This window comes from Olea europaea, unplaced genomic scaffold (genome assembly GCF_002742605.1).
Source record: "Olea europaea var. sylvestris unplaced genomic scaffold, O_europaea_v1 scaffold1273, whole genome shotgun sequence".
Taxonomy (NCBI): domain Eukaryota; kingdom Viridiplantae; phylum Streptophyta; class Magnoliopsida; order Lamiales; family Oleaceae; genus Olea; species Olea europaea.
The window spans coordinates 208,215-213,360 of record NW_019230182.1 but is presented as its reverse complement, the minus strand read 5'-3'; the positions used below and the strand labels follow the sequence as shown (position 1 = coordinate 213,360).

At 33.9% G+C, this 5,146-nt stretch overlaps 2 protein-coding genes across 2 annotated transcripts in view; both read left to right on the top strand.

The window, feature by feature from the left end:
- The window catches only part of LOC111374657 (pentatricopeptide repeat-containing protein At2g22410, mitochondrial-like), a 7,067-nt gene extending 4,202 nt beyond the window's left edge, over positions 1-2,865 (top strand). Inside the window, exons 2-4 of the mRNA XM_022997369.1 lie at positions 2,535-2,550; positions 2,628-2,695; positions 2,781-2,865. Coding sequence (XP_022853137.1) covers positions 2,535-2,550; positions 2,628-2,695; positions 2,781-2,865 — 169 coding nt within the window. The remainder of the gene's footprint in view (positions 1-2,534; positions 2,551-2,627; positions 2,696-2,780) is intronic.
- A 747-nt stretch (positions 2,866-3,612) lies between these two features.
- On the top strand, positions 3,613-4,630 carry LOC111374656 (ADP,ATP carrier protein, mitochondrial-like). Its single transcript, XM_022997368.1, has 2 exons — positions 3,613-4,139; positions 4,235-4,630. Exons 1-2 carry the CDS (start codon positions 3,633-3,635, stop codon positions 4,628-4,630), a joined length of 903 nt encoding a protein of 300 aa, XP_022853136.1. The 5' UTR covers positions 3,613-3,632.
- The last annotated feature ends 516 nt before the right edge of the window (positions 4,631-5,146 follow it).

Here is a 5,146-nt window from a genome sequence, read left to right as displayed (position 1 = left end):
TTTTCAAAACATTGATTTTGAATGGATGTTAGCCATGCCAAAGTACCCGTCTTTGAAGAATGGTTTAGGGGAAAAAAGACAGTCTTCTAACAAAATTGTAGCACCTTGTGTGTGAGTTATCTTTTAAAATTTCGTTCCATGTAGGAACTTGATTCTGAAAAGAGTTTGGATATAGGTGAAAACAGAGACTCTGGATACTGTGAGATAGCGTCTGTGGAAACACGACTCGTTCTCTAGAGTGAGAAATGCAACCTTAATTGAAAAGCTTTTTGTGCAAGCAGTTATGGACCCAAATGATTTCAAAAACATTTTTGCTTGATTCAGAAGATTGATTAAGTATATGCAAAGCATCTATAATAGCGTATTGGAGGGAAAGCCTGTTTACTTCTATTTGATTACTGTAAGTTATTTACTTGTTTTTACATGCTTATGCTCTAATTATTCTGATGAACAATTCACAAGCATCCACATCTATTTCTAATAATGATAATAATCTCATATTATTTTTAGATGAAAAAAATGTTTCGTTTTTATTTAAATTAGCTGAAAAGTCTGAAGATATATTTCCTATTGGCAAAGAAAAAATTGAAGAAATATATAGGGATATAGATTATAATTGTAAAAATAATATAGGATTTGATTCTGTAGGAACTAGTAGAGAGATAAGAAAGATAAATGATATTATAACTAAACATAGAGATATACAAGAAGAAATTTCAGAAGAATTAGTTCGAGGATATATAACCAAGAAAGGTTAGCCTAGGATCTTTGAAGAATTATCAAGATACAAAGAATATTTAAAGGTGTTTGAAAGATTGAAAAATATAGATATAGGTCCTAATTATAAATCCTTAAAAATATAAGATACATCTTGCAAATAACTATAGTAGGGGTAAAATAGTACTTTCAACAGAAAAGGCCATTGTGATAAATAGGATCAATTTTCCAGCCATTCTAAAGACTACCCCGTTCTCGAGCTGCTATGCTTTAGCCTATCAACAAGGCAAAAACAAGATTATTACACATAAATTTTCTTCTAAAATAAATCATGTTTTACATGTTCCATATAATATATTATTGTCTCCCACTTATAAAATATAGTATTGAAACCCTAGGCACTAAAGGGTGTGCTTTATTTTGATCATCGAGCATTATTTTGTTATTACGCCCATGTTTCATTAAAATTAAATTTAAATTTTAAGTAGATTTTGTTAAAATTGATTAAATATATAGTTGAAAATTTGTGAATCTTATGAAATGTGTAATTAAATAAATTATTGATTTTGACTTAGATTTTAATCAAATTTTTAGGATACAGGACTAAGTTTCCATTTTCTCGCACCATTATTCACTATTTTCAAATTATAAATTGTTATACTGATTTAAGGATGTCAATTTAGCTGGTTGATTCGGACCATCCATGGTTCAGTAGGCTCGAGTCAAGTCCCATTTTGGGGTGTTGGCCCCGAGCTCAAGCTAGCCCGTGTGGCTCGTTGACTCGAGCTCACGAACCTTAAAAAGGGAAAAAAATGAATTTCTACAGCCTTTAAAAAGGCAGTAGTTATTTAAAAAAAAAAAAAAAAAGAGCCAGCACGACTTGGCTCAGCTTGAGTCGGGTCGAACCTATTTTGGGTGAGTAAAAGCTCGGCTCGACTCCCTAAAAAAGCTTGCACCATTTTGCTTGAGCCTCGAGTTTCAGTTCGTGAACTGGCTCGACTCGATTTGTTGACATTCCTATACATATTAGAATGTGGTTCTACTAATCAATCATTTGGTTTAGTTAAATGTCAAAATTTTAGTATATATTGATGAAAGTTGATCGTGGTTGATTTCATGTGTGGCTAAAATTATATTTGAAAAAAATGAATTTTAAATATTACTGACAAAATATGGACTCAATTTTCATCTTTAATGTATGTAATAATTCCTTGGTCCGTATTTACAGAATTGAAAAAAATAACTAATAGTATAAAAAAAATAATAGTTGAGGGTCAGATCTTTAAAAAACGAAAAAGGAAAAAAGAAGAGTTTCCAAGAGAGAGCACCCCCCAGAGTTTTGTGTTTTTAAATTTTAACCCATAAAATTTATAAAACCAGAAACGGCTATGAAACCCCCCCACCCCCCACGCCGCCAACTTCTCTGGCGTTCAATGCAAAAATCCGCGTTCAACTCTCGTCCATCGGCCTTTTTCCCTTCGCGACTTCCGAGGCGAGTTGAACGCAGGTAAAATCTCCGGCCTTAATTGACATTTTGATCTATCCATTGAATTTTTTTCAAGGCTTTTGCATAATTTTCGTTGTTATACGGTCTTTTCTTTTTCATTTTTTTTCCTTTATTTATGCTTCTAGGTAGTAGTATTTGTGTTTGTTCACGCTGTTTAGATCTGTGGGTAAGATATAAAGCTTAGTATTTCTATTCTCGACAAGAAAAAAATAGGTCTGTACTTCTTCACATTTGCTTTTCTTATTATATGTTTTCTGCACATTTTATTTTTTAGATCTTAATGAGTTATTTATGTTTTTATTGTTCATAGATCTGCTTACATGAATGTAACTTGGGTTGTACTATTTTTTGTTTTTGGATTTTGAGTGATGATAATTCTGGCGGAACAATTATGTTATTTTAGCCAATCTGGTTGAGTAAGTGTGTTTGGTTCCTTTTCTCCGTGGCTGTAGATGCTATACTCGTGAGTGCGTTTGTGTTATCATTTTTTTGTCTATGTAACATGTTTTGCCATCAGTAAGTTTGCTTTTGTTGTATTTATACAATTTAATTTCAGATCTTTGTCCAGCAGATTCAATGCATTAATCACCATCCAAAATTATAGAACTGGCAAAAATATGGTTGCTTACAAGCTTGCATGAATGTCGATGAAATATCATAATTGTGTGGATGATAATTATTGAATCTTATTAGCCTTTGACTGGAACCTGCACAAAATTATCAAGGTAAGAATAGTGGCAGTCTTTGATATTGTCTTACTGTCTCATTAGGCGGGTAATGGGTGCTTGTTCTCTATAACAACCTATGGAATTTGCAATTTACCATGAACAGAGTTATTAGAAAATAGGAATTATGAAGTGATGTTTCTTTATAATAAAACGAGATGTATTGATTCATATTTGGAATGATTTGTTTCACTAGATGAGCTGGTTCATTTTGTCTTTGATGACACTACATGGTCTCTTCTGTTAATACCAGTTCTGGTTCACTCTCTCTCTCTCTCTCTCTTTATTTTTATTTTTATTTTTTTTAATGTATGTCCATTACAAGAGTCAAAGACTTTCTTTAATGCATTTTGGCATTGTTAGTACAATGTATATCAGTCAATTTTTTGAAAGGGGAGATGACACTCAATTTTTTTTTTTTTATTTAAGTGTTAATATTGAACCTAAAATAAGTTGTGTAGTACTTATCATGCATTTTTTTTTTCTAGTCTTAAGAATTGTATGGTGTCTTCTTGTGATTTGTCTACTGGAATTTTCAATATCTTTGGTTGAAGATATGTAACTTGAAACAACTGATATGTAATTAAGCAATTAATTGCCTTGCAGCAGCCACTCCAATTTCACTCCTTCTATTTCGTCTTGATTACCAATTTATGTTTGCAGGAATTTTATTCTAGGTTATAATGGACGATCAACACCAGCACCCAACTATTGTTCAGAAGGTAGCCAACCAGCTATATCTGCGTTCTAGTCTCTCCCAGACCCAGAGTGTTCAATCTCACCATGGAGGCTTTCAAAGATCTGCGTATCAGAGGCAATTTGCATATGGCAATCATACAAATGCTGGACTGCAGTATCCTATGACTTGCAGAGCCACCAAGGATCTGTCATTGATTTCTGAAAATGTTTCGCCAGTATTTGTCCAGGCTCCCTCAGAAAAAGGTTTCGTTGGCTTTGCCATTGACTTTCTCATGGGTGGAGTTTCGGCTGCTGTGTCAAAAACAGCTGCTGCCCCTATTGAACGTGTGAAGCTTTTGATCCAAAATCAAGACGAAATGATTAGGGCTGGTAGGCTCTCTGAACCATACAAAGGAATTGGTGATTGTTTTAAGAGAACAGTGCAGGGTGAAGGTTTTGGATCACTGTGGAGAGGAAACACTGCTAATGTCATTCGTTACTTCCCCACTCAGGTTCACATAATCTACTGTTTCCATTGTACATGAATTTTACATACATTCATCTGCTTTTATGCAGTTTATACAAATTTCTGTTTCACGTTCCATAGGCCTTGAACTTTGCATTTAAGGACTACTTCAAGAGGCTTTTCAACTTCAAGAAGGACCGTGATGGCTACTGGAAATGGTTTGCTGGTAACCTTGCATCCGGTGGTGCCGCTGGTGCTTCCTCGCTATTCTTTGTCTACTCCTTGGACTATGCTCGTACCCGGCTTGCAAATGATGCCAAGGCTGCAAAGAAGGGAGGAGGTGGGAGGCAGTTCGATGGTTTGGTCGATGTCTACAGAAAGACCCTGAAATCTGATGGCATTGCTGGGCTTTACCGTGGATTCAACATATCTTGTGTTGGTATTATCGTGTACCGTGGTTTATACTTTGGAATGTACGACTCTTTGAAGCCTGTGTTGCTGACCGGAAAGTTGCAGGTTAGTATTGTCAAAGGATAAACCTCACATCGGCTAATTATTCAAATATAGACCAATATATAAGGACTTGGATTATTTCTTTTAATAAAGTTGACATTTTAAAATGAAACTCTAAATCTTAATATGGTATCAAAGTTCAGTACGCTCCAACGAGCAATTTAATCTGATTAAAACTAGAAGATGAGCACATAGATTTCAAGACGAGTGTGTTCATCTTGTGGGGATATGTTAAGGGATAAATCTCACATGAGTTAATTATCTAAATATAAATCAATATATAAAGGTTGAGTTACTTCTCTTAACAATATTAATCTTCTAAGATGGAACCATAAGTCTTAATAAGTGTATCAATGGATATCATTCTAGTTGTTTGTTTGGGAGTGATTTTTCTCCTCAAAAAATTAAATTTTTGACCGTTATTTCACTATTTCAGTCGTCATATTTGATTTATTCTCTCACAAGTGGATCTCACTTTTTTTTTAACGGCCAAAAAATCAATTCTCAAAATCTTTAATAATAACTTCTCTCAACGATCTA